Below are 27,676 nucleotides of genomic sequence, written 5' to 3'. Positions count from 1 at the left end.
TGTGTTTTAAAGTTATGTCATCATGTTACATTTTATAATTTAACATCTTTGAAGATAATTTATACAATCATCAACGATGATGATCGGTTATCTCGAGATTGTATTATGCATTACTTCATATCAATAAAAGCTTATCATGACGCAATTGACAATCGCAGTTCAAATCTTAAGTATTTGTGCAATTTTAATTTAATTGATTGAAAAAAAAAATGGAGAACTAGAATTAATATGTGTAAATACACCCGCAAAGAATAAATGGCACGCTTATAACATTTACAAAATCTTGAATTCTTAGAAAAAAAGAAAAATATTTTATATATACATATAACGGTCGCATTATTTTGATATCCATATTTTTATTTATTTTTTTATAACCAAATAAATATATATACATAAGAATCTCTTTTACATATATAATGTAATAATTTCTTTGATAATAATATATTTTTAATAAATTAAATTAGTGCATGGATATCATACATCTGTGGCAAAGAAAATCCTTCTTCCACGAAGAAAATGTTGTGATCTATAATTTCTTACTATATGTTTCCATTTATGATTATATAAATTTCTGAATGCTTCTACCTGTTGATAAATAAATTGTAACATATTAATAGCGTATTTATATACATACAATTACAGTATATATAATTTTCAAATTTTGATATGCTTTGTATACTTGATAGGAAGATATTTTTATCGGGTTCGGCATAATTATCCACGTAACACACTCATTATACGGAGGATAAGTGAGAGAACCTGAATAAGTGTAATATCCAGACGATGTGCATGCGTGCATTATCCAACGTAAGCAATCTGTAACGTATAATTGAATAGTTAATTGAAAAGTGTTAGCATTACGCTCAAAACTTTCATTCATGAAAAGCAAAAAATACTTGTTATCAAAGATATATGAAAGAAAGCAAATTTGCCAAAATTTTGATTGAAAATATATAATGAAACGTGAAACATAAAATCTGCTCTCTATTACGCGATCTAGTATACGAGTGATTCAGTGAGTCAAATTGATATATTGATTAAAAATTGTCTCATTTATTGTATAATTACCAGGTGCAATATTCACGGTACTATCCGTTGGTTTTATTCCCACTAGTTTATCAGTGATTGGAGCAAACGCAGGATTGTCCGGAAATCCAGAACAGCCAACAATCTACATGTATTTTTTTTATAATATATAATTTATATTTTGTATTTTATAAATAATTATTATCGAGCGATTTCAATGATTTATCTAAACAATATTGACATTTACTTGATATTATTTAACTTTGCTTAATATTATCATACCTGCATGAGATAAGAGAGTATTGCAATCCCATCAGATTTATCGTAGCATTTTTCTATCATCCCATAACGTGTATTCCAATGCATAACTTGCGCTTCCATTGAATACCTTATTAAACACATGTTATTTAGAAATTGTATATTAACCGGTATTAACTAAACAGAAATAAATTTATATAGAGTTTATATAAATATATTATAAATTATTTAAAGTTTTTATTTAAATTATCAATTTATTTATTTACAGATTATTTAAATTTAAATTTAAAATAATATAATTTTAAGTACATAAATATAAGTTTAAATAAAAATGTAATTTTTATGATACATTCTCGATGCTTTTATAATTATAAATCGTATAATTATTAATTATTAATTATTTTAATTGCTTTCCCTCTCTCTAACCAAATGTTGTCGATAGAATGTTCCGCGCCCCGACAATTGGACGGACCCCAGCGAAACTGAATGTTCATAAACTGAAATTCATCGTTTTTCAAAGGGCCGCCGCGTATTATCGGCATTTTTCTGTCCGCCAGCTCAAGATTAACTAAAAATTATTAAATTAAATATATTAAAGTAAATTAAACTAAATATAGTAATTCTTAACTTTGTATATATTAAATTAAATATAAAAAAATAACCTGTATGGCCGGTATTAGTAAGTGTTGCTGTGCCAATGTTTGAGCAATAATTGGACAAAAGTAATGGTGGAAATTTTTTGGTCCATACGCGACTGATATCGACCAGAGATTGTCGCCATTTTGGTAGACCCGAAGATGATGTTGTAAAAAAATTTTCTTGTAGAACGCAATTAAGATGAGAAATTTTTAAAATAAAAGTTAAAATATATATATATATATATATATATATATATATATATATAATATTATATTATTATATCATATTTTTAAATAAATGTATAGAAAAAATATTTGTAACAAATTTTTTAAGCAAGATTGAAGATTTATGTAATTGTATACCTTTGGATTTGGATGTCATAGTTATATCACGATTTTATAATGTCGAGTTTCAAATAAAAAATGATGTGAAATTAAGTGCCCATTATTTTTAAATGTGAGACATGTTATTATTTTAAATATAGGTATTACAATTATCTGATTTTTGACATGATGAATCACATTTTTGTAAACAGGTTGTAAATGATTACCAACTTGTGGTATGATAAGAAGTTGCTAACGCATTAGTACATGCGTTGTTTTAACTTATTTTTTTCATTGAAAAAAAAAAATATAGAATTACCTTCACATCACTTTTTGTGGATTGAAGTACGCTTTATCGATTCTCATAAATTGTCATTTGATGTTTTACATCAATATTTTATATTTTCATAAGTGGCTTTAATAAAAATTTATTGCGTATCATGAAGTGCTAAGCAAAATCTCAAATAGATCACTGGTCTATGCACGCATAAAAATTTATTACGCCGGAAATTTCACGTACAAAGACAAGTCTGAAAGTTTATAACCCAAATGTCTCTGATAATTTACATCATTACAAAAATGTTGGACATTTCTTTAATAGAATGTATGATTGTGTGTAGCAGCGCTCTTCTCATAAGTAAGCATCGCAGAAAGCTACACGTATACACATAAAAATCGCCAAATCATTAGATTATATATATATATATATATATATATATATATATATATATATAATTTACGCAATGTGTTTGTTATATAATTTCATTCATTCTAGTATTATTATTGAGCGAAGTTTGGAGCTGGACACAATTATTCTTATGTATGAAGAATGACTTTTGTCTACCCACTTTTTCATTTGGATACGCTCATCAAAATGGTCCTCATACTTGGAAGGATCTATATCCCGGAAGCACCGGTAACAATCAATCGCCTATTAATATCATCACTAGGCTCACTGTAGTAGTGCAACCATCTGAACCACTTCAATGGATTAATTATAATAGCGTACCCCAATCGATGACTATCACAAACAACGGTCATACTGGTAGATTTGATTAAACTTTTTATAATTAAATAATTAAATAAAAATAAATTATAATAAATTTTTGGAATTTTTATAATAATAATATGAAATAAAAGTGATTAATTAAGATTATGTAATACTTTCATATTGCGTGCGTTTTGCACTAACATATGTATACAGTGATATTTCGAGGATCCTGGACTAATACGATGCGGCCACAGCTTCAAGGAGGACCTTTAACCGATACATATGATTTCTCTCATGTTCGCTTCCATTGGGGTCCATCCAACGAAGAGGGCAGTGAACACACTTTAGATTATGTTCGTTATCCTATGGAACTACAAATCGTCCACAGAAAACGTGGAATTAAGTCGCTGTTGGAAGCGATTAGTCTCGGAGCGAAAGACGGAGTAGCGATTGTTTCCTTCTTTCTTCAAGTATAATTTTTTGTTAAGAAATCAAATGAATATATCTCGTCACAAATGTCTTCTGTTCAAAGATTAAATCGATCCATTCTCTCTCTCTCTCTCTCTCTCTCTCTCTATCTTATGTATGTAATAAAATATATTACATCTGTTAAACTGAATTTATTGAAATTACGTCTGATTATAATGTATCACAGATAAATTATGCGGATAATCCTTATCTGGATCACATTGTGAGCAATTTGTGGCGCATTACCTGTCCGGGATCTAAAGTCCGCATACCTCCTTTCCCATTGGAATGGCTTTTTTTACCTTTTGACAGAGATTATTATACATACACTGGGTCTCTCAGTCATCCTCCTTGCAGTGAAATAGTTACATGGATCATTCAGCAAGAACCAATTGCCATATCCACATCGCAGGTAAAGTAATCTGTTTAGTAATAAGATATGTGTCGTCGGCTTTACATTGCCATTACTATATATAAATTTCTTTTATAGGTGGAACAATTTCGTAAATTATGTTCGATGGATGGACAGTTACTTTTGAATTGTCGACCGGTTCAATCGCTAAACGACCGTGAGGTTTATTTTTACGAAGAAAGTTGATCGTAATTTTTCAACCCATATTTATTTTATCAAAATATTCACGTAGTCAGGCACATATGAAAATCTCATTTCTTTACTTGCGCATTAATTTCAGTAAATATGTATGCAATTAACGAGAAATTTAATATGTTGATAATAATCTATTTACACAGATGCATAGGATGCGTAAAATTATGAAAACAAGCTCATTACATAAAATATGCGAGTTGTTTATTTTGTGAGTAATGTAAATATAACATTTAAATGTTAAAAATTTTTATGAAATACGGATATAAATTGATATATTTTTGTGAAAATATGTAAAATCAATAACGAATTTACACAGAGAACAACATTTTTATTACCATTAAGGTGCGTTCTATAAATACGTAGGACATATCTTGCTTGATGTTTTAAGAAAATAAAAATATATTAAAATTTGTGTCACTCATTATATAATAAAAATTCTTTTGGCACAAGTTATTATAATACATTCTTCCAAAATCAGTATCGAAGAAGGAAGCATTCCTTTAATTAAAGAATATATATAACGCATTCTTTCTATATATATATATATATATATATATATATATATATATATATATATATATATATATAGTATGCATCATCTATTTTCTAAAATAGATGATAAAATATATATCTATTTTAATCTAATATACACAATTATTAGAAGTTGCTGGAGCCGATTGATACTTTTATCACTTCAAGTTTTCAGATCACAGAAAGAGATTTTGGTATCATAACAAATATTGATTATTAAAATAATTAAAAATACATAAGTAAAAAAATTCAATGATTTGTTACCTAAAATATGTTAGCATATATTAAGTAAAAAAATTTTATTTATCTTTTTCTAAATTAATATATATTTTTTAAATTTAGTCTAGTCAAACAAAATACTTTGAAAATTACAAACGCGTAAGCGTTATATGATTTTAATATATTTCTCAATGTATAGAAATCTGCGCTTAAAAAATTTGTCAATAGTGAGAATATCACAATCAGTCCCAGCCCTTCTACATACATCCACGCACGCAAAAATCATTTTTTCTAAAAATGCATGTACAACATTGTGCGAAAAATTATTTTGTATCTTGAATCAGGTAAATTTTTCAGAAAGGAAAAAGGATTCGAAAATTCTCACGTACACGACGCACATACTTTTATTATCTGCACTGGCAAGTGTATTTACAAGACGACAAGATATCGCGAATAACAATTCGCCTTGTTGATCGATCTTCGCCTGCAATCGTCATAAAATCTAAGCGAGATATCATTGTAATATCGCGGCTTGTTTTTTGTTTTTAGAGTGAACACAACAAAGATGCGAATGTATTGTATATATACATCAGAGTGTATTGGTCACTTTATTGCTGACTTTGCAGCAAAACGCGTGCCAGGAAATTATGTAAAAATTAAGCATATGCATTTATCGTTATCTCGCTTCGAAGTTGATCGGTCGGTTTGCGTAAAACAAAATAAAACTTGCTTTCTGTCCGCAGAATTCTCAAGTCGCAGTTTTGCGACTCACATCATTGTCCTTAACTCACAAGACTCAAAACAGATTTTGAGAATGTTTGCAGAGATGATAGTACACGAAGATACAAAACGAAGATGTATCCTTTCTCTCAATGACAAGAACGAATGTGCCATGACATTCTTTTTACTTCATTGAGACTACGAATCATGGATCATTCATCCTGCATATCCCTTATCGTTCGACAGAGGAAAGCGGACGTTATTATTCCGAATGTCTGAAATACATTATATTTATGTGATTATTTATTTCTCATTAAGTATTTAAAACAAAAGAAAGAAAATTATCTAAGAAAAATAATTAACAAATCTATTATTTGAAAAAATACGAAAAAATTATCTTTTAAATGAAACTTGATCAAGTATAACTTGAATTATATAACTTTTGTAACATTTTATGAAATCCGAAAATCTCAAAAACCGTTTTCTTACATAAAATATTAATTCTTCTGAATAAATTTTCTTTAAAACTTTGCGCAAGATTTATTTAAAAAATTTACCTGTATTCCTGCCATTGCCATGCCGAGGAATACCAACGTGAAACTTTCGCACTGCAGCCAGTTTGTGACTTTTCCAAGGCAGCCCTAGAAATATATTGTGTCGATCGAAATACATAGCCATATAATATGCATGATATTTATTTATGATATAAAATATATGATATAAAATATATATATGATATAAAAATTTATGATATAAAAATGATGTGTACCTCTTTGTGTCTGTATCCCTCATGGCCTTCTTTGTCTTCTATCTGACACGCGGCCTCATCCCTCGGCTGCGGATGCAGCCACGGTTTTTCGTTCTATCAGCGACAAAAGATTACTCATATAGAGTGCATGCAATCACTTTCTCATTGTTATTTTACTTACATTTTTGTGAAACACTCTCGAAACAACGCTCATCGGACTGCCTGTATTCTTATTCTGTAAAATAGAAGCATTTGCTGTGCAATTTTACTAATAAATTTATAATAAATTTTAATTAGACACCTAAAGAGTAAACAATAGAAAATAAGATACGACGAACAATTTGTAAAACCAAAAGTTAAAGTTATTCAGAAAATGACAATATTGGTTTATAGAGGATGCGCCTATTAATAACCGGATTGATTTTTTTTTAAATTTTTTGTGTGAATGTCAACTATTAAAGAATAGCATTGTTTCTAAGCAAGTCACGTCTATCGACTGTCAAATTTTTATTATTATTGAACGTACGCATCATAAAATATATTGATTGAAAGAAGTAGTAAAAATTTAATGTCGCCACGATGAAAACATAATGAAGTAAAGAGTATCTAAATATCAAGTATATAAAACTTGAAAAAAATGCGGCGCAAACGGTGTGAAATATTAAAAGAGGTTTTCAGGATGATTGCCTATAGCATACATAATTTTTTGAGTGGTTTGGGAGATTTAGAAACGATTGCAAAAATGTAGAAGACATATCGAGGCATTTAAAAACAGCTTCGATATTGGATTTTGTTGAAAAAAATGTGCAAATTGCGAAAATTGATGCAAAAACTATAAAAATATTATCGAAAGAATCCAAATATCTCTAAAGATGGTTTGCAACATTTTACACAAGCATTTGAACATTACTCGTTTGGAACACTCATAGTGCTTGACCATATGTGATATTTGCCTGACATGACACCCTGTCTCTGTTTTCAAAAATCTGTTTCAAAAATTCCAATGAATTATTTCTATATATATTACTATAGCATTCCGACGATTTAAACGATTTCGGCGAGGGTGCTTGAAAGAATTCTAAAAGAGGGTCTTCAATTCACTTAGTGGTTACCTAGTGGTTACCTTAGTGGTTAACCTTGCCCGATGCTGTATCAATGTTGAAAAATTTATTTTGAATAAAATAAATTAATTTTGTCATTACGATCGTTGGTTGATTTACACAGCTTTAGTCCGGTTATTTAATAGACGCATCTCGTAAATCCATAATTTGTTTCAAACAAAATGTCTAGATAACGATATCATGTAACATTTATAAACTTGTGTTTGTGTTTACAAAAGATAAAAACATTTATTAACTATTCCAATTTTATCTTTCAAAGATTTGACCAATGTTTTACTAAAAAAAATCACAATTTAATTGCATAAGATACCTCGGAATTTTTGAGAACACAACATGTGAGGGGAACCTGCCTCCTGTTTCCTGAGATTTGACCGTCTCTCCACCAAGCCGTGCCATTGTAATCGCCGTCGCCATGGATTCCACAGCAATTAAACTGCAATGGAATCACTCATGTGCTCTTCGAACCATCGCGAAATGTCTCGTCGGGCGGACGATTTCTGACAAAGCATCGCATGCGACCCCGTCATGCGTGAAACATAATTTACAAGCACATATTTCATGCTTAATACGTGCTGCGGAAAAATAAGAGACACAGAAAAGATCTATCAACAAAATATTAAATAAAATAAATATATTATATTATCATTTCGCTTAAATGCCGTGCACAGAGATAATTACAGCATGCAATTTTCAGCGAGAATAAATCCAGAATAAAATAAAATCTCTTGATCACAAGATACACAGAAAGTAAGGATTTACGTCAAAAGTTGGAAAATTGTACAAGAGATGGATTTATATGGAAATAAAAAAAAAATCACTAATGTCGCAAAAGGGCAATGTAACTAAAAACATGAGCCACTTCATGAAAACATGTTGTCCAGAGCTCGAGATGAGCATTTAATTGAATCAACTCTCTTAATGCAACACCTTGTACTGCGCAAAATCCAAGCTGTGGCTGAAGGGAATATCGCTGGTCGGATCGTGACCATAATTCACTGCCAGTTTACTGGTGAGCCTCTCCTCTAGATCTGACAGGATCTGGAAAGTCATCAACCCACCGATGGCCGCCGTCACCAGCTCCGTGACGATGAGCGCGACCAGCATGCTCATGTACTGCGAAAAAACGAATGGCGATGAAATCGCCGACCTTGACCCCCCGACGATCTATAACGGTGCCCGTGCCGAGACGGGGTGAGCAGTAAAAATGTCGTTTTACTCACGGTGGCGAGGATGCATTGATTTCCGCGTAGCGCGGCGCGACAGCCGAAGAAGCCGACCGTAAGCACGATGAAACCGAGGCCGAGGAGACTGTAAGCTATCAGATTAATAGTTTCGTGCGGCTTCACGTCAGATACGAAAAGATTGAGAATGTGCCCCTTGCTGGGCTCCAGGAGCAACCAGGCGCCTATAACGAGCACCATGCAGCCAGCCAGCTATCAAAGAGAAAAAAATTGCACGGTAATTTTTCATTTCTTTCTTTATCGCGACGCGCTCTCGCGTTTAGATAGATTTTGCACCGCAGGAGACCGCGCGTTTCCCTAAATACGTATAAAATTAAATGATGTTTAAATAACATTTTATGCCTTTCTCTAGAGATATAATCCGACGTTGATCCAACGATGCAAAAATTGAAAGAATAATTGTTTTGCTCTGGAGTACACATAGAAGAAATATTTATAGTTCAAGTACCAGCGCGTCTAAGTTGTCGGTACATGTCGCTATTTCTAGACTTAGTTCATAATGTTATAAAGTATAAGTGCATGTTATTTACCCATATTAATAGATTGAACGTAAATAATGCAATTTTCAAGTATTTCATGTTTGTTATCCTTGACCCTCCAATTAGTCATCAATCTGCAAATATAATACGATACGTGACCCCAGTGTTGTAAGATCAAATATATATAATATATTATACAAATATTAAATCTTCCCGATTAATATCTCTGGTTTACAATTTGTATCATTTTATGCGTATCAAAGATAATGCAAAATTAATTATCGAAATAATAACAGTATTTAAATATCTATTTAAATTTATGCAAGCAATATATCTCTCTTTCTTTCAAAAACGTTAAAAAACATGTTTTCTCTCCTTTGATTTTAATGAAACTTGATAGAGAATTTTTAAATTTTAACATTTTTTGTTCTATATTGAAAATTTCGTATAAGAAATTTTTTTTTTATTAATTCCCAGCTTCTGGTGTAGCATTGAGAGGATAAAATAAGAAGAACGTTTTTGAATTTTAAATTTACATATTAGCAAAAAAAGAATAGATTGCCTGATTGATTACTTATTATTTATTTATTATTATTATTGTAATTAAATTTTATTATTTAAATTATTTAATTATATCACACACGATTTAGAATTATTTATTTTTCGATTATCGAGAATTTCATAAAATTTTCTTCTTTATATTAAAAACACAGACCGTTAAACTATCAAAAAAAAAAAAAAAACTCTGTGATAAAAAAATTATATACAGGCATTGCACCTGTCAAAAGCGAGTTAGCTTACTCTACTCGATATCGTCGTCAGCTTTGCTCTCGATTATCCCTGCGGGACACTTTCGTATATAACTGTCACACGATTACACAGTCCGTCGCGCGCTTTACAAATAATGTCACACAGTTATAAATATGGAAATCACAAACGCACAAATTACATCCGTAATCCTCAAAGATCATCGCTGTCTTGATATACGTGTCTCCAGCCGATTCACAGGTGGTTCGCGATACGTTCTGTCATTGCTCTCTGTGAGATCTCTCTTCTCCTAACGTTTCGACCTGCGCGACATTCGGGCGTTGCAACGCATTCGAGCAACGAGAGCACAGATGGGAAGAACGAACTCGCTTATCACTCGTCGATATTGAACAATCGATAGAACCTCCTCCACAGAATCCAGGTGCTTTATCTCGCGTGTCGTGAAAGTTCGTGAATTCCTTATACACTCGTTAATTCTGACGGAACACTAAACGCGGAGCGGAATCGAAACGGACTGGAGTATGCCGCCGGATTCTATCCACCGCCTTTCTCACGTCTGTACATCATCGACGTCGGTCCAGATGCGTCTGCGTGCTTCCGCCGTCGCGGCGCCGACGCTCTATCGTCAGGGGCATAGTTGATCCCCACCCGCCACCCAGGACTCCGCCGACGGTCTCGGGGGAAGTTTCATCACGCTGCTGTTCTACTTACCGTACAGCAATTCTATAATAATCCAAGGTACTGTGGCTGTCCCCATTTTATTTATTTATTTATTTATTTTTTTTTTTTTTTTTTTTTTTTGAAGTTGGATAGAGTATAAAAAATTGAATAAATTAAAAATAATATTACAATAAAATAAATTTCCTGTATGGCGATATCTCAAATATTATCCGAATTGCAAAATTATGAATTCTCTACAAAAGGAACAACTCATTGTTACATATTGCTATATACGTGACTTGCATGCGTGTGAAATAAATGCGAAAGATCTTACGTGGGAATTGGACGAGACCGCGACTAATTTAGCAATACGCGGAAGCTTAAATTAACGTTTACGTAATAACTCGACAGTTCGTTGCTTTACGCTAAAAAGGATATGTGAAATGTTGCCTGGAAAAAAAGCCTCGTTATGTATTATGTAAATATAATAAATTTTTATTATTAGGTATTAACAATTTTTACAGAATTTGAACTTAAATATTGTACAGCTACGACTAAAGGGCATCAACGCTATAAAATCGAAGAGCACTTGTAACACGCGTACACAAAAGTTGATTTGTTTTTTTTTTTTTAACAAATATAAAACAGCTTATATAAATTGCACGGCAGTGGACGCCCGCTATACGACTAGAGATATACATTCAATCAAGTCGTATCATACTTAATTCCACTCAAGGCCGTTTCACCCGATGTCTTCTCGCGGATCTGTCAAACCTAACATCGAACAAAGTCAAATAGCGTCGTCGAAAGTACGAGGAAATGGGCAGTTACGCGTGTCTGATTAAGTACACGCTTTACCACTTAAGCCATCGGCGTATGACGCGTTTTTATTTTATTTTTTTTACCTCGCTTGTATGGCAATCCCTAATTATAGATCGTCGACGCGATCGTGTGAACAAGAATGAGCAGTAGTCGCAATGGAGGCGTAAAAGTCATTGTTCATACTTGACGAAATTTAATAAAACGCGTTGTTGCGATATTTTTTTACACGGACATACATACAAAACGCAACGATACACATCGTCATCAGTTAATTGTGATTATAATACAATAGAATATGACGTGAGCAAAAAAAAACGATTGTATAAATAAACAGATATTATAATACAAAATGATCGACCCATTTACAAGATTACAAGTCGATAAAACTCGCGCAGACGCACATACGCACTCACCAAATACACTCATATAAACTTACAACCTCGTTTTCGAATCTTAGTCTACGCATTGGACGGTTGCATCTATAGTGATATTTTTGCTATTTTTCTTTTTTTCTTCTTCTTCTCTCCCCCTCTCTTCTTCTATAATTAAAATGTACGCGTCCGCATGAATTTCCGCAAAATACGGAACATCTCCAAAGTTATTAGTCAAGACTCGATTAATGCACCTTCATTAATCCAACTTCCTCGCGCTGCGCTTAGAGCCACAGTCACAATACTAATAATAATAATTTATGTCGCAATCCCGATGGCGTTTATTTGTAATCTCGCAATTTATTGGCGGAACATATTGCCTAAGCCTTAGCCTTGCGAAAATTCAATGCACGACGGGAAATAAATCAAATAAAATATCGGTTCAGAAAGGTATTCGCAGTCTCTTTCGCTCGTCCCTTTTGCACGCCTCTTTTGCACGCGCGAGTATTTTCACGGCCTCGTTTCATGCCGATGTATCTGAACGCTACATCACGCTACTCTTTTATGGATATCACATGCGGAGTAACTCGTTCAGAATATATTCCGACGGGGGAATTTTGCGGATATATTTGCGCGCTCGCGTGAATCGGCACGCGGATATCGATTCGTATTCAAAAGACGACATATGAAAGGGCAGAATATATATATATATATATATATATATATATATATATATATATATATATGTACGTAATCACTCAACTATTTTCCATAAGCTTTGACATGCTCTCCATATGCGCTTTGGGATTGTACATATAAAAAAAATACTACGTATAGTACGCTACTCAGTTAGCAATTATTCTGAATTTTAACTTGTATATGTCATATATTACGTATTTTGTCGAAATTAAGTACATTTTATACCTGATTTTTTGTCACACATACAAAAAAGGCAAATAACTGTCTATTTTATATGCATTGCGAATGCATAATGAGATGTTTCTCGATGATTTCTACGCGATGTAAAATTTTAGGCACTTCAATATCTTACGGTATCGATAAAACTTTGATGTAAAAAAATATTACGTCCATCACAGTCTTACTTGTATATCGAAACAATATCAAAATTACATATCTGTCATATTAATTCATTTTTGTGTGTGTTTTTTTTTTTTTGTTTAACACATACCTGTAATTCGGTGACAGTTTTCGAGCCAATACGTGGCTGGCATTCGCACGTCATCGAACCATGTAACTTACAATTCCGTCGTGGTCTCCACGGGACTCTGCTCACCTAGATACGTAAATCCGAGATGCGAATAATCCTTTCTTTCTCTGAAGGTGACGTTATCGTTGGATGGACTAGGGCTCAGGAGATCTGCGCCGTGATTGTACAAGGGATTAAGTACCGGTGTCGCGTCGCGATTATTCAGGGTGTTTGTGTTGCTCGCACCGTGATTCTTTCGACCCAGCGTGGACCGCCGCAAGGAATGGATATTGGTGTCACCGTGATTACCGGCGATGCTGGAAGCGCGCGCCGTGGTTGCCGCTTCGGAGCTAACGGGACTTTGTTGGCCTTAAATGAAACACATAAGCTTGCTGTATATACTTAGAGTCATAGCATAAGCGATATATATATATATAAAACATCGTGCGGGAATAAATTGTGTCACTAAAATCTTCTTTGGATAAAATAATTTTGCTTTACGAAATATTGTTACAATTAACATACAAGAGAAAATAATATATTTTTAACACTGTATGCTTTGTCATTTTGACATTTTTTAATACATTGCAATAAATAATGCAAAGAGAAGAGATGGATTTCTCCTCGCACATAATTGTTTTTCATTTAATAATTCGGCGATATAAATTTAGAGATGGTGTATAAATTTTTAGATATCCGTTTCGAAGCTAACTTCTTTTAATAAACTGTCATGAAATTTATTGATTTATGAATGGGTACCAAGCATAAAAGGAAAATTATAAACACAAATTTTATTACCAGTACTGTCTCCGTGATCTTTGGTGATGTAACTGACATTGTCCAGGCTGAAAGCGTGGTTCTTGTTGCTAAAGTCCAATTGCAAATCATTGCAACTGTCGTTGTCGTCGATCGGCACACTCATCTGGAGTACCTGCGTCTCGTACTCCTTTAGATTCGGTTCCACATAGACGGGATCATAACGCGGCATTACGTACATGCGTTGCATACGCTCCTTGTATGCTTTGTACCTATGTCACAAGACATTTTCATAAGAAACTCTCTTGAAGGAATTTCGTAAACATCCCGGAAAGATTATTTTGTATAACGACCGTAACGTTGCAATAACAAGTGCTCGCGAAGATAGCCGCAGCGGAAATTGCAATTAAAGCTAATAGAGATAATAAAGAGATGTATAAATTTGCATCACTCGCACTCGACGAGTTAAATAAATATTTATACTCTCTCATACGATTCATATAATAATAGTTAAGAATCGTAATAATATTTTAGAATGATATATATGCATAATAATTAAGACAACTGTGCATGGATGTAACAAGTTTCGTTTTTATCGAATGAAAGCATGCAAGAAGCGCGTAACAAGAATTTACAATATACATATAAATATATTTTTGCAATTATTTTTTCTTTCTCATACATTAAAAGACATGGATTTAATCATATTTAATGTTTAATATTATATTTCTTATATTTTAAGTTTATAATTAAATTTGTTGATAAGTATGTGTGTTTTGATATAATTAATGTTAATTAATTTAATTCAATTAAAATCTTTTTATTAAAATTTTAATTAATTTTAAATTGTATTTTTACGCATTTTATAATTAAATCTTGCTTGTCAATGTATTTTATATTAATAATAACAAAATCAATTTGCTGCCATTACATTGAAACCATGCATGACTGTAACTTACTTGGACCAAGAGACGCAAATGTAGATGATGCCGGCAATACCAAGGATCAAAATCACACAGGCGATGATGATCAACGCGTATGGGAAGACCTCGCCGCTAAACGCAATCGCGGTTTGTGTTCGTACCGGCTCAGGTGGCATCACGGGTGCGTGAATGTCGATGGCGTTCGCTCGCACTAACGTAGACACGTCAAATGTAATATTCGACATGGCCGACTTATCCATGATTGACCTGTCAAGCATTCAACGTTTTTAATATTTGCTTACGGTCAAATGTCACACAGTACGATTGGACATCGTAATTAACCTTTCGATGTTCGCGTGGGAAATATTTCTTTCTGTTCTTCATCATCGATAAGCGGATAAGTCTTTATTCGTATTTAATCAATTAAAGTTGGAAAGAAGCTAACTTCTTTTAATAAACTATCATGAAATTTATTGATTTATGAATGTGTACCAAGCATAAAGAGAAAATTATAAACACAAATTTTATTAGAAAAAATAGATTTAAGGAAAATTTTGTCCTCTAATAGTTAAAATTTATTAATTATCGTAAAAATATTTACAGTAATGTCAATAAATTCTATTATATACCGCTATTAATTCTGTTCTAGATTACAAAACGTCTTATACAAAAAGCGATAATAATATTTCTAAAAATGTACAAAGCGTTAATGTATCGGAATGTGCATTTTGTATATATGCAGCACGAGTACACTGCAAGTAATAGTAGTTACGTAATACTGTTCCGTAAATAACTGTAAGATAACCGTTTTACCGTGCATAATTACAAAGAAGACGAAGGAGATCTAAAGTGCCGTTACAATAAGAATTCTAAGAAGACTCTCCTCAACCATGATCTTCTCGTTAATATCAAAAAAGGAAAAAATTTGCTTTAACAATTTCCAAAAATCAATTCAAATATTTATATTTATTATTTATATTTATATATATTTTACTCGTAAATTTTTTCAACTTTTGGTTACAATACACGAGTCAGTGTACATACCTCATCACACTGGTGCTATTTCTATCGAGTATGGCCTCAGTGTCCGGGTCAACCGCGTAGAACCACACGTCGGAATCCTGTGGGAACGTTTCCACAGTGCCATTTTTCGTCAGAATTTTTCTCGTCGCGACCCTATCGATGCCAATCAGCAGACCGCTCTTCTGCTCGATTATATTCGCTATCTTGCCGGCCTCCTTCTGTAGCGCATCCGGCGCCGCGTCCTGCACTACCAGAATCATGAGATTCTCCTCTCCGATTAGATTGACGATCACCGGCGCGACGATCGAATTGTAATTATCCGTCGAATTGGGATTATCTCGCACGCGAACGTCGAATTTAAAGGGGAGCTCGGACGAATCAACGTTGTCGAACGTCACCGTCGTTCTGATTATGCCCGTAGAGCCATCGATAGCGAAATAATCGGATCCCCGTCCCTCCAGGATCTTGTATTCCAGCTTGCCGAATTTGCCATTATCCTTGTCGTGGGCCTTCACTTGTATAACAGTGGACGAGAATTGCGCGGTACGCGGAATCGCCGCGAAGTAACGTCCCTTCGCGAGCTTCTGACTCGCCTCCGGAAAGATGAATTCTGGTTTGTTGTCATTTACATCCAGCACTTGAATCTTCACCTGCGATCAAGCGCGTTTCAGAGATAAAATAAATTGATAATTTTCTTGCAACAAATCAAATTTTCTTAAAGAAAATATCAGTATTGTTTTACTTTATATTATCTATCATTTTATAAATATCTATCTAAATATCTTAAAGTTATAAGAAAGAAAAAAGCAAGATAGAAAGGATTTTTTTTTTTTAGATTTATGTCTTCTATATGTATTCAAAATAATATATTATCTGAATTACATCTGCAAAAAGGTGATCTTTTTATCTCATATTATATCTCATATTTTTAATCTTTTCATCTCTGATGCGTTTCTATATATCAATTATATTTCATCCTATTAATAAATATTTATGCATTTAAAGATTAAAGCGAAAGCGTTTTATTGTACGATACAGATACAGAGAATCGTCATCGCGTCTTACCATAGTCGTATTTCTGCCCGAGTTTAATAAGCCCGAGAGAGATTCCAGCTTGATCTTAATCTGGTAAGACTCCGTCGTCTCATAATCTAGCGCGCCTTTTTTCAGCCTCAGCGCGCAATTTCGCTCCTCCGTGACATTCGCTTCGAACAGGCCGGCCTCATTGCCGCTGTAAATCTCGCACTTGAGCGGTGTGGTGTCATGAGCGTGACTGTTGATGATAGTGATTATCTTTATTAACGTATTGTCACCAGCATCCTCGGGCACCTCGACGTTGTACGAATTCTCGGCGAAACCCAAACCAATCTCGGGCGGCACCGTCGCAACGTGACGGACGTACACCGGCACTGTCGTCACGGATGACAATTGCGGCTCTCCCATGTCGTACGCGCGTACGTCGACCTGTCGCAGGAAAAAGAAATCGCCGCGTTGTTGAATCGAGTCGAGGGATAGCGAACCACAACTTCGAGTTACACGCGCCAAATCACTTACCTGATACTCGGAATCAGTTTCTTTACGCAAGTCGTCTCGTGTTCGGAGTATGCCAGTATCGGGATCGATTACAAAGTACTTGCTGGCGATACCGCGGCCGATGATCTCGTATCGAACCTGCATCGAGATCGGTGAAAATTCCCCGAGATTTAGCGAGAATAAATTAAGATAATGTATACGAGGAGAATATATACTCTACCTGATTCCCTGGTGCACTGCCGTCGGAATCCGCGGCCGTGAGATCAATCACGGTCGTTCCTATAGGGACATCATCGTCTAGTGTAATGGGACGCGGTACCGACGTAAATACCGGTGGAATGTCGTTCACGTCCTGTCACGATACATTCAGAATCGTTATAAATAGTTATTAACGGCCCCCGCATAATAAGATATACCAGAAGTAATATAGAAGAGCAGAGTAGATGATAGAAGTCGTCGTGTTTATGATGTTAATGCGCTCAACGTAAACCGGTTTCGTAAACTGATTCCATATAAGTTTATTCGTACGATTACGACAGAGAAATAATACTTTAGTTTCAATATTTCAATTATAGATTTTTATACGGAATAGCAAATCCGTAAAAAATATATAGTTATCGGAGATAGATGCATTTTACTCGTAAACGTATTTATTTGATAAAAATCTTCTAAGTTTTAATTATAAGAAAAAAATTTATTTCATTACGTTTTTCATAACTAAGTTTCTTAAACGCGATAAATAAATCGCAATTAAGCTGTCCCTCCCTCTCTGCAGTTACGTGGTCTGTGAAAGTGGTGCGCTACATGATACGCTAATGAACACGACATAGTAAATCAATGACGGATAGTGAAAACTTACTCGGGTTTCACTTATGAAAAATACCTGAACATTAACAACAACGCGAGTGGTGGAGCCAGGTAAATCGCTGCTGTTCTCCACAGTGCCTATTATAAGAACGTGCTGATTCTGGCTCTCGTAATCGAGACCGCGGATAGTTTTTATGACTCCGGTCTTCGGGTCTATGCTGAAGAGTTCGGTATCCCCTTGCTTGATCATGTATGTAATTTGCTTCTTTGTGTCCGGATCATCGGCCTAGAAATGATCGCGTTTGCTTTAAAGCCGAGTAAGACCGCGTCAGGACGCATCATCCTTTCCACTTCGTCGACGGGATGGGAATCATCACCGACGCGAAATATTTCTCAAGGATCTGAAAGTCGAGACTGGCGTAGATCTCGATTATTCAATAAATTTTCAAAACTTCCCCGAACGATTCCTCTCGATATTATCAATGAAATTCTCATGTTACTTTAATTTAGCACGAAACTAACTTTGTACTTCTCGTTATATTAAACAAAGTGGCGGAGGCGCGCTTTATCTCGAGACGAACATCTTAAACTGGGATTTATGTCATGTTGTACGACTTCACTTTCGATTCTCGTTAAACTCAAGCCCACACGGATTAATGTCAATAAATAAATTAATCGTTTCTAATCGTTTTTATATCGCGCTTTACATGTTTTCTAATCGAAGGCACGCGCTGTTATTGATTTGGCATGCTACTCACCGTGACTTGAATCACATTATAATCAGGCACGTTTTCCTTGACACGTGCCTCATAACTGCTTTGGTGAAAGACCGGAACCTCGTCCTCGACATCTATGACTCTCACTGTGACAGTCGCGGTTGCCAAGCGATAATCGGGAGCTCCATCCCTCGCAGTCACCACGAATTTATATTCCTACATAATTAATGCAAATGCCGAAATAAAATGCAAAGAAAGCGAAATTAAAAAGAGAGATTATCAATTCCAAATTTACAGTTTAATTCAAAAATTTTAATGCAACGGCAGAAATATTCTCGAAACAGTTTTGACGATATAAATAATTAAAAAAAAAATCACACTAGATATTTTGCATATTATATAAAATTATAATCAAACTCTCTTCTATTATACGTTGCATTTCTGCAAATGAAAATTTACGTAAATGCTGAAATAAAATGAAAGAGAAGCAAAATTAAAAAAAAAAAAGATTACTAATTTCAAATTTACAGTTGAATTGATTGAAAATTTTTAATGCAACTTTAAAAAATTAAAACCCACCAGGTTCCAAAGTCACACCAGATTTTGTCGTATTTTAGATATTATATAAAATTATAATTAAACTCTCTTTTAATATACATTACATTTCCGCGAATAAAAATCGTACATACTTAAACTCAAATATATATTTTGCGTATTGTTTTTGCCTCACTGCACGCATGATGATACAACTAATTAACTTAACCGTAATTTAACCGTAACAACATTCTCGCAATCCGAGGATAAATCGTTTTCCATTGTAAGGCATTCTCTCGAACTGTAATCACGCTTCGCAACTTTTACAAAACGGAAAAGTATTCCCGGCAGATTCGAGATTGAGCTAGATAGCTGTGTCAACAATGAATCTTAGTAAACATTGTGTGTTATATATTATAACCTTTTACAAGCGCAAAAACTCATCGACTTTTAAAATCTCTCTCCCTAGAGAATTTCAACATAGTTAAACATTTACAATTTCCTAGCTTGAAATATCACACGTGTTTTCTAGGATAAAAAAAATGTTTGCTTTAATAAAAAGTTAATTTATAATTTATAATTTTTCACACTAGATACCTTTACAAATTAATTTATACTTTTCCAAATTGATTCCGTTAGTCAAGTGTGACTTGAATAATTATATTGTCAGCTTTACTGAAAGTTAAGAATGCAATATAAAAATTACTCACGTCGTTTTGCTCGTAATCCAACACTATCTTTGTCAGGACATCACCGGTCTCGGGATCCACGGTGAAAGGAATGTCATCGGGTGCGAAATAAGTGATCTCGGCATTGATGCCCTCGTCGGCATCTTCGGCGTGTACGCGGCCGATTAGCTTACGCGCCTCACCCTCTTTGACGGAAAATTCATAAGGAAGGCCCACGAATTCGGGATTCTTATCGTTGATATCGGTAACCATGATATTAACCGTCGCGGTGCTGAAGAGACCGCCGGTATCCTCAGCCTTTATCAGCTACGTCAACCAAAAATATCACAAAATTAACATTTCCATTTTGCACGGTAGGAAAAAATTTTACTCACGCCCATATTGATAAAAATTTTGAAAAATTTATAACGAGAGAAAAGTTGAGTTACAAATATAAAAAAAAAATACAAATTTCTAAAAATATATTAAGAAAACGAAAAAATTTTTTCGTTTTTTGATATATTAAAAACATGCGAGAAATGAAATTATATATATATACTTTTCCGTCAACCAAATATTTATATAAAGTCAAACATACTTAAAGTTAACATGCTGTATGTTTTAGTTTAAGTAGCTACTCTCTCGTTTAGAAGCGGAAAAATCGAAGACAGAAACGATGTTTTCTCTAGATTAGATAAAAGTCGATGGAGAGCACCGTAAAGCGAAAAGTGCATTGGCTTGTAGCAGAGACTGTAGGGAGTTTGTGTTGCGATGTTCGATAGCGGTTGACGGTATTAACTCACCAACTGATATCGGGTCAGGTCCTCCCTATCCAGCTTCCTTATAACGGTAATAACGCCTGATTTGTCGCCGATTGCAAACTGGCGCAAATCGTTCCCCGATACTATCGAGTACGACACCGGATCGTTTTCTGGGTCAATGGCCTGTACGGTTCATTAATAATCTTATTATCGATATAAATATTTAACAAATCGTTGTTTATACAATGCTTCATAAATAATAATAAAATCGTACAATTTCGCGAACGAAACATTTCGTACATTCTTTAAAAAGAAAAATTTGAGTTTAAAAAAATATCCGAGAACAAAACACTGATTTTTCAACGTGATAAACAGATGACAAAAGATATATCGAGCAAATATATTGTTTCTGTTGTAATAATTAAAATTTAATATTAAATTCTGTCAAGAGAAAGAAAGAGAGAGAATTATTATCGACAATACTCACAGTGATAGTCGCAACCGTAGAATTGATGGAGGCCCCCTCGCTGACTTGCACTTCGTACACCGGCTGCTGGAACACGGGGCTTCTGGTGTTTGGACCGGGAATGACGTTCACCTCGACAATTGTCTGTGAATATTTGCCACCCTTGTCAGTGGCCTGCACGGTGATGCTATATTGCTCGCCAGCGTTCAATTTCCTCACGGATTCGATAACTCCGGTCTTAGGATCTATCTTGAACTTATGCAAACCGTTGTTCGAAACATGATAGATGCTGTACGTTATCTCGGCGTTCTCTCCCTCGTCATTATCCGTGGCTTCCACCTGGGAGAATTAAAATTAATTTATCCCCCCCTTTATAACCCGTATCTTTAAGCGCGATAAAGAGCTATGGAGCATTGACAAACAATAATTAATAATTTAATAAAAAAACTAAAGAAATATCAGCAACAAAAGTAACAGCTGTTAATATTAAAATACGAGATGATCAGTCTCACCTTTGCCACTTGTTTCTTTGTTTCTCCAGCTTGAACGGTGATGGGTGCCATCATAGGAAGCAAAGGCGCATTATCGTTAACATCATTTAAGGTTACGATAAATGACAGAGGCGACGACGCGGCCACACCCGTTTTCTCCCGGGCAACCACTTGAAAGCGGAAACGGCCGGGACTCGGAGGATCCCGGTCCAGATTTTCCTCGTTGACGACAAGGACACCGGACGGATCGATCGCGAAGAAATTCGTGGTCAATTCGAAAGTGTACGCCGGTTTCGGATCATCCGATCCCTGGATATAAGAACACGAATATTTTAGAAAACGAAAAAGAGAAAGAGAGAAGGGTGGCAAACAAATGAAAAAATAATACTGATCAATCGACGATAGTTGATCGTCGCTAACAATAGAGAGAAAACGGTCGATTTACGTTTCGATCACGCTTCATTAAACAAAAACCCATAGTATTTACGTCTGGCTGGACTCACCAGATCAGCATCCGACACCGTGAGCACAATGGGATTACCGCTTTCATCGATGACCTTTGTGCCGATCGGAGCGTTCTCATCGACGAAACCTTCAATACTTGACGCCGTTATAACGGGTGGATTGCTGTCAACCGGCTTAACAGTGATCGCTAATTTCGCGGTAGCCGACCGTTTCGCTTCTGACACCTCAACCGCCTTAAGAAGAGAGAGAAAAAAAAAGGGCAAACTTGTTATGCATTACGCTAAAATCGTATGTAAAAAAAAAAAATTGCATTGTCTTATCAGTAAACAAAGAATTATTAATTACAATCATAAAACATCTACTTACTCGTAGCAATATAAATAACGATTATTTCAAGTTTCTTATATTCTTTATTACACCCTTTTTTATATAACATTTACGAGTAACATAATTCAAACAATTTTTTTCTTAAATATAATAGGAAAGTATAATAGCGCCGTTTACCTTGATGATAATATCAAACTTCTTTGTTACCGTCGTGTCGACGGCTCTTATTTGCTTCACCGCCCCGGTATTAGGATTGATCTCAAAGAAATCTCGATAATTCGGCGGATTTCCGCTTAGGAAGGAATAGTGGATGGGCGCGTTTATGCTGTCCATGTCGACCGCCTGGATTTTCTCGGGCGAGATATTGAGTATACCGGATAGTACGCCGCTCGATACCTGACGGAGGAAAAAAGAGAGTCGCGTTTGCAGAACCGGTTGGATGATTTATTGATAACGCGAATTTGAACGGCGAGATATCTGCGACTGATTAGACGGACATATTCGTTTGCATTTAAATTTTCCGATAAATTTACAGGAGATTGACAGAAAACACAGCCTGTTAAAATAAATCTCGCCATTAATACATGCTCGAAGCGGAAAGCCGGAGACTTCGGTTTATAACCGACTATTAGATTTACATACCGACGCGGAATATTCCGGATTAATGCAAGCGCCGTCTAAAAGCATGCAGCCTTGATAAATAAAGGACGGATCTTGATCGTCATCGTCCCGTATGTTCACCGTCAACGTGGTCGTGGATGTAAATCTCTCGGAAACATTCCTCGCTCGATCCTGTAAGAAAATAATTTGTAACGTCAAGTGACATAATCTCTGAAATCGGAATGAATGCAAATTAATATTCTAAGCAGCAAGTTTCAAACAAGATATTAGTTATACGAAATACGAGACGACAAATGCATTTTATATCCTATATATTATATGCTATAATATTATATTATGTTACTTTATTTTCACACGTATTAAATATTAAGTAAAAATTATAAAATGTCATTTTAATTTATTATTTTAAATTTTATATAATTATAATTAATTAAATATATATATATATATATTTTTTTTTTAACTCCTCTTATTTTATTAAAATTATAAACTGTAATTATGCAACTCTAATTATAATTATAATCACATATTTTTGTCATAATCTAATTAATTTATCATTTAGATTTTTGCTATTAGCTGTAAGAAAGTAATTTTTCTTTCTTATTGCGCATGTACTTCACTTATTAAATTTTCCCTCTCTTCATATATATTACTGTTATTACTATATATGTCTTAGTTTTTTCCCGATTCTACAAAAAAAAGGTGCGATGAAATATCGATGAAAATATCTTCACCTATTTTTTACAGCTCATAGATAAGAGCTTGAATGACATACGAAAACGGACTGCGATAATGAGCCATTAATCTTGCGATTTTTATGCGTCACGTTTATATGAACATTTTCAATAGTCGCCGTCGTTATATACACACACACACGAAGAAGAACGAATCCGTCTTCTTTTTCTCGTTCTTACATTATAGTTTGATCACACACACAGTTTTATCATCACTCGAGGAGAAAACTCTATCCTTTTCTCCTCGTCTCCTGTTCTCTTCTATGACCTTATTTACACAATAACAGGTTCGGAGTATTTACAAAGTGCTCTAAATAAGGACCACCGTTATTATACCTTTTCTTGTAATAAGTAAGATTACAAGCTCGAAAATTTTTCAAAAGTATCACATAAAATAATATAAGCTTTAAAAATATATTGCACTTATAATTTACAAATTATGATCCAATTAGCTAAAAAATGTGTGCATTATTTTTTTATGGCATGCAAAATGTTCCATAAATTCCGTCTTTTAATAAACCACGTGTTATTCGCTGTGACCTATAAAAGCATGAGAAACATTCTAGTAGAATCTTATCTCGAAATTGTTTTGAATATTCATATACGAGAAATGAAAAGCGCGTGAGCTGAATATTTTGGTGCTGTGAGTGTTATATAATATTTTTCATTAAACACTTAACAGAAGCTGAAGACTTAATGAAATTTTTATGAAACACCGAAAGATAGAGCGAGAACATTAATTTTACGTATGAATCATCGCGATATCCGTGCATCGACGCACGAACGTTATCCCTCGGAGCAGTAAGCAAGAGCAGAAGTCGGTCATTTGTTCCACATAATATTCAAATGAGCCACTCCTGCTGCACCAGCACGGAGCCGTAGCTGGGAAGCGCGGCGGCTTAATCCGAATCGAGAGGGAGAGATCGATCGCGTCCTCGACAGGGAGATTCACCGCGATTATGGGAGACCGTGCCCGATTCATCTTGTAGCTGAGGAAGAGCGAAGAGCCAGAAGGAGAAGGAGAAAGAGAGAAAGACAAAGAATTGAGCGAGAAATAACTATTACCCTTGACCACGGTGCGCGTACGGCCATGGCCGTATGCCAATAGTAATAACGGGCGTTGGTGCATCCATTTGCTCTTTTTTTCATTTCGCTTATGATCGTCCGCTGTCAGGGATCGTTTAATGACATCATGTTGCCGAGACGCGGCGCAGCCTCCAGATGCAATCGCATTTTTTTCTTTCGACGATGATGCGAAATTGCGCGTCGATCTATGATCGGTCGCGCAATTTCGAACTTGCGCGAAATTGCAGCGACAGCGACGACGAACGACGGCTGCGTCTATACGACGGATATGCGTCTCGAACTTAAGCACAGCAGGCGCGGATAAAGTGGTCCGCCGTACAGTTCGTCTCAAAGTGTATTACAAGTGGGATGAAGATCCGGTCTATGCGGTCCCGGATAATGTCCCGCGTATTGATTACAGCTGTTGCTGCGAATTAGATTTTAGCAGAAACTCTCGCGACGTGAGAGAGATGTGATAGCGAGAAAATATTATACAGGGTTCTCGAGTTAAATAATTCATCTCTACGAGAGATAAAATCGGTAAACAATAAAAAAGCATTTTATTAATTTTTTGATGAAAAGTTATCAAATCAAACTTTACTCACACAAATCACGATTTGATATTATCTGTCTTCACTTCCTCCGGCCAGAATAATCGAACTAAAATAGCACTGCTAGCTTGCATAATAGCACAGCAGAGTCAGAGTAACGGTGTAATAACTTAATAGAATCGATTCCGAGAAGGAGTCGCTTAAAATGATGTCCAATTGATCGCTTACAAGAAGCTATGGCCACAGGTGGCTCTAAAATTAATGACGTTCCAGGATAGAAAATATTCTATTGTGCCTTAGCGAGAAGCCCTTACGTATACAAGGCCCTTGCAAAAAATTGATACTTGTTTCAGTCTAAGAAGAATATTTATTCGGCGAGGTCCTTGCACCGGTTAGATTTAAATGTTCGTTCTAAATTTGCCTTGCGGCGAAGTCGTTTCCGGCTACGATCAGAAAGATACTGAATAAAATCTCAAAATTTTATCAAACCATAAATCAAACACGATATTAATCGAGAAAAATGTCCACGTTAAAATTGTCACCGTACAATTGAAAGATCCGCGAATAAAAATAAAATGAAGAAACTTTGAATCGTGAAGCAAACTTGACATTTGGCTGTTCAAATAATTCACTCACCGTTGACAAATCGCCGACATTGCCGTCGCCGATACTCGGACTGACGCGTATTAAAGCAACTGCCAGAAACGCTTTAATCGGACCGAGGAGCTCCATTGTCGGCGTTACGACGAGTCACGTTTCATCGATGGTGCGACTCGAATCCGATCCACGTCCTCGCATCCTCGTTTAGAGGGACGTGTCGCCGAGAATTAAGCGATTAAAATCGTCCGACAGTTGTGACCTTTTCGGCGAGATATCTCGTGAAATCCCCAGGATTAGCGAATAATAAAGTGCGGTAAGGCGTGTCCCAATTTATCGTTACACACAACCGGTAATTCCTGCGTCAATCGTCGAGCCACACACACACACACATATATAAATCCTTTTAATAGCCGGTAACTGCGCTTGTTAAATTACGACAAACAAAAATCTGTGTAAATCATACGTCCTTAATCGGCGCGGACGACGTATCCTCTCATTGCCTTAGACCGCTTAAATTTATTATTAAATGCTCATCGAATAATCGCAATGATTTCGTATCCGCAATAATTTTTTCTCAAATGATAATCTTTACATCATTGATAGAAGAATGCAGCGCCAACATTTCCATGCTAATGTATGTTTTCCATTAATCTTCGTGTTTTTTCTTAGTGCATCTTACATTATCGAAAGCTTTACAAACAGAATATCGATCAGCACAATCGCATTGTCGCGCGATAAAAAGTAAAGAGAGTACGAGTGTTTGATCGGCACACGCGATTAAATTATCCCGCTATAATATTTTTACGCGGAAACTTCTACACTGTAAAAAATTTTCGAAAAATTTACACACATTTTTGCCTGAATTTTCAGATATGAATTTCTAAAAGAAATTTCAGATAATCATCAGTCATTTTTTTAAAGTTAAACAATTTTTTTCGAAAATTCAGACATTATGTCAAAATTCAGACAGTGTCTACAAAAAAGCTGCAGCTTTAAGTCTCAGTTTTTTTTTCACAATGTATGCCACCGCAATCGACAAAGAGGTTTTTTTGTAACGTCGGATTATTTGCATCGGTATCGGAAACCTCTAGCAACGGCACGGATATTGCATCAGGAGATCCTTTTCGTACGCATCGAACGGCAAATCACCGTCTTATCCGCCTACGCGCGAGGATCGATCATGCGTGCGGATCGATCGCGAAATCATTGCCCTCGGCAATGATTTTTTCTTGCGCGCGATCTACATACGCGGGACCTCTTTTTCCCGCCCCCGCGTGATAAGATCGTCGTCGTCGCGGAGACTGAATCCTGTGTAAAATTTCACGGGAAATCTTCGAGTCGCACCGATATATTCCGCGCCGCTGCAGAAAGGAAGCGAGTGATATATAATCAACGTTTCGCGACGCGCGTTCTCCGCCGCGAAGAATTACGAGGTG

General features: G+C 35.1%; 4 protein-coding genes across 9 annotated transcripts in view; 1 reads left to right on the top strand and 3 right to left on the bottom strand.

Moving 5' to 3' along the window:
- Positions 1 to 1,012: 1,012 nt before the first annotated feature.
- Positions 1,013 to 2,304, bottom strand: LOC126853602 (carbonic anhydrase 2-like). The gene is made up of 5 exons (XM_050599449.1): positions 2,286 to 2,304; positions 1,947 to 2,102; positions 1,711 to 1,852; positions 1,309 to 1,414; positions 1,013 to 1,171 (listed from the first exon to the last, which is right to left on the bottom strand). The coding sequence occupies exons 1-5, from the start codon at positions 2,302 to 2,304 to the stop codon at positions 1,013 to 1,015; spliced, it is 582 nt and encodes a 193-aa protein (XP_050455406.1).
- A 521-nt stretch (positions 2,305 to 2,825) lies between these two features.
- Positions 2,826 to 4,303, top strand: LOC126853601 (carbonic anhydrase 1-like). The gene is made up of 5 exons (XM_050599448.1): positions 2,826 to 2,883; positions 3,022 to 3,291; positions 3,451 to 3,707; positions 3,893 to 4,117; positions 4,196 to 4,303. Exons 1-5 carry the CDS (start codon positions 2,826 to 2,828, stop codon positions 4,301 to 4,303), a joined length of 918 nt encoding a protein of 305 aa, XP_050455405.1.
- Positions 4,304 to 4,956: 653 nt separating this feature from the next.
- Positions 4,957 to 10,754, bottom strand: LOC126853714 (tetraspanin-11-like). The gene is made up of 9 exons (XM_050599719.1): positions 10,173 to 10,754; positions 9,423 to 9,505; positions 8,872 to 9,084; positions 8,579 to 8,764; positions 7,962 to 8,084; positions 6,712 to 6,765; positions 6,552 to 6,644; positions 6,340 to 6,423; positions 4,957 to 6,057 (listed from the first exon to the last, which is right to left on the bottom strand). The coding sequence occupies exons 2-9, from the start codon at positions 9,468 to 9,470 to the stop codon at positions 5,995 to 5,997; spliced, it is 864 nt and encodes a 287-aa protein (XP_050455676.1). The 5' UTR covers positions 9,471 to 9,505; positions 10,173 to 10,754; the 3' UTR covers positions 4,957 to 5,994.
- A 512-nt stretch (positions 10,755 to 11,266) lies between these two features.
- The window catches only part of LOC126853628 (cadherin-99C), a 103,017-nt gene continuing 86,607 nt past the window's right edge, over positions 11,267 to 27,676 (bottom strand). For 2 of the 6 annotated variants that reach the window (XM_050599495.1, XM_050599496.1), the window contains 16 exons: positions 23,312 to 23,461; positions 22,847 to 23,065; positions 22,381 to 22,575; positions 21,899 to 22,186; positions 21,408 to 21,725; positions 20,963 to 21,103; positions 20,202 to 20,486; positions 19,000 to 19,173; positions 18,318 to 18,527; positions 17,655 to 17,786; positions 17,456 to 17,572; positions 16,967 to 17,365; positions 15,923 to 16,551; positions 14,915 to 15,145; positions 13,998 to 14,227; positions 11,267 to 13,568 (listed from right to left, as the gene is read on the bottom strand). In XM_050599495.1, the coding sequence (XP_050455452.1) occupies positions 13,249 to 13,568; positions 13,998 to 14,227; positions 14,915 to 15,145; positions 15,923 to 16,551; positions 16,967 to 17,365; positions 17,456 to 17,572; positions 17,655 to 17,786; positions 18,318 to 18,527; positions 19,000 to 19,173; positions 20,202 to 20,486; positions 20,963 to 21,103; positions 21,408 to 21,725; positions 21,899 to 22,186; positions 22,381 to 22,575; positions 22,847 to 23,065; positions 23,312 to 23,461 (4,038 nt within the window). In that variant the 3' untranslated portion in view covers positions 11,267 to 13,248. Of the gene's footprint in view, positions 13,569 to 13,997; positions 14,228 to 14,914; positions 15,146 to 15,922; positions 16,552 to 16,966; positions 17,366 to 17,455; positions 17,573 to 17,654; positions 17,787 to 18,317; positions 18,528 to 18,999; positions 19,174 to 20,201; positions 20,487 to 20,962; positions 21,104 to 21,407; positions 21,726 to 21,898; positions 22,187 to 22,380; positions 22,576 to 22,846; positions 23,066 to 23,311; positions 23,462 to 24,024; positions 24,192 to 25,089; positions 25,132 to 26,276; positions 27,226 to 27,676 lie in introns of those variants that run through there. The other 4 variants (XM_050599497.1, XM_050599498.1, XM_050599499.1 and 1 more) reach the window with 4 other exon arrangements.

This window comes from Cataglyphis hispanica, chromosome 12, assembly GCF_021464435.1.
Source record: "Cataglyphis hispanica isolate Lineage 1 chromosome 12, ULB_Chis1_1.0, whole genome shotgun sequence".
Lineage (NCBI taxonomy): Eukaryota > Metazoa > Arthropoda > Insecta > Hymenoptera > Formicidae > Cataglyphis > Cataglyphis hispanica.
Note: the sequence above shows the minus strand (reverse complement) of the source record. Positions and strands in the feature narration are given on the sequence as shown.